This window comes from Colobus angolensis, unplaced genomic scaffold, assembly GCF_000951035.1.
Source record: "Colobus angolensis palliatus isolate OR3802 unplaced genomic scaffold, Cang.pa_1.0 Scaffold36, whole genome shotgun sequence".
Taxonomy (NCBI): domain Eukaryota; kingdom Metazoa; phylum Chordata; class Mammalia; order Primates; family Cercopithecidae; genus Colobus; species Colobus angolensis.
Window position 1 is genome coordinate 2,380,714 of NW_012116932.1, and position 1,496 is coordinate 2,382,209.

Genomic DNA, 1,496 nt, shown 5'->3' on the forward strand with positions numbered 1-1,496 from the left:
GCAACAGAGCAAGACTCTGTCTCAAGGGGAAAAAAAAAAAAAAGAAATACAGCTGGTGTGACTGAGCACTGCATTTTCATTGTATTTCATTTCAATTAACATACATTTAAGTTGAAGTAGCCAAATGTGGTCAGCGGTATCGTATTTAGAGTAGCACTGAGCTGAAGACCCAGGCAGGAGGTGGAAGGCAGGGACAGCAAGGTCAGGGTTTAAGGTTTGTGCAGCTATGGCAGAGAACCAACTTTGGCAAAGAGCAGAGTGAGGCCCCTTGACATCTGGCTCCACTGGAGGAGAGGTATACCCAGTTCCGAGGGTCAAAGTGATTTTACACATGCATGCATCCATGCCTGTGTGTGAGTACAGGGGTTGGTGTGTCCCAAGGCACCCATAGGTGCACCTGTGTGAGATCCAGGAGTCCCATACGTATGAGCGATTCAAGAGTCCACCCATGTATGGACATTGTATGGACTCCCAGGCACACGCAGATACGTGTGTTCCTTCCTGAGTATCCATGCCTCCTGGGCAGGCCAGCAAGGGCCACTAGTCCAGCAGGTCTTGTAAGAAGACCCACATGTACTGGTGCATCTCCTGGGGGTTGCTCTGTGGGATCCAATGCCCCATGCCTGGCAGGATGTGGGCCTCCAAGCGGCCCGGCACAAAGCGACTGCTGATGGCTTCCACCAGCCCCTGTTCCAAGTAAGTGTCCTTCTCCCCCCACAGCAGCAATGTGGGTGTGGCCAGCTCCTGGGGTTCCAAGGGGAAGTTCCTGTGGCCAGGACAGACAGACAGGCAGACAGATAGGCAGAAGGATGGCTGCCTCCCACCCCCACCCCCAGCCCCTGCAAATCTCCTGAGTTCATGCTTGGCATCTGGTCTTACCTGAAGAGGTTTCGGTAGTAGTTAAGGGGCCCAATGAGGCCACCAGGCTGAGAGAAGTTATAAAGGAAGGCCTCAAGCTCATTGGGGGTCAAGCGTGGGATGCCTGTCTTGTGGTGGGTGAGGGTGGTCTTCAGAATCTAGGTACACAGCAGGACTCTGGCTTCGGTGCCCAGTCTGCCCAGCCCTGACCTGCTTCCCTCCTCCCTTCAACCTGTACCTTCTGTACCTGGAAGTCAGACATAGACAGCAGCTTCTCGGGCAGCCAGGGCAGCTGGAACAGGAACATGTAGTGGGAACGGAAGAACTGGCTGATGTGGTGCAGGGAATAGTCTGGGATAGAAGGGTTAGGGGAGAGATGTAAGGCCTGCCCCTGGGATGGCCCCACACACCTGCACCCCTACACACACCCAGGTCAGGCACACAAGCCTCAGGAATGCCACTGCTGCCTGCCTGGGTCTGTGAAGGTACCAGACACCCCTCCTGGCATAGGCACCAGCTACATTCCCTCCTGCCATGTTTCACTATCCACAGGATGGGGGCATGTCCTGGGAACCCCCATATCCACTGGTGTGCTTCCCCTGCTCAGGCCAGGGTGCATTTTTTTTTTTTTTTTTTTT

The 1,496-nt window shown here is 54.3% G+C and overlaps 1 protein-coding gene across 1 annotated transcript in view; it reads right to left on the bottom strand.

Annotated features, from left to right (window-relative positions):
- Nucleotides 1-267: 267 nt before the first annotated feature.
- Nucleotides 268-1,496, bottom strand: part of EPHX3 (epoxide hydrolase 3) — a 6,217-nt gene continuing 4,988 nt past the window's right edge. The window contains exons 6-8 of the mRNA XM_011953229.1: nt 1,106-1,209; nt 880-1,016; nt 268-766 (exon numbers count right to left, since the gene is read on the bottom strand). Coding sequence (XP_011808619.1) covers nt 541-766; nt 880-1,016; nt 1,106-1,209 — 467 coding nt within the window. The 3' untranslated portion in view covers nt 268-540. The remainder of the gene's footprint in view (nt 767-879; nt 1,017-1,105; nt 1,210-1,496) is intronic.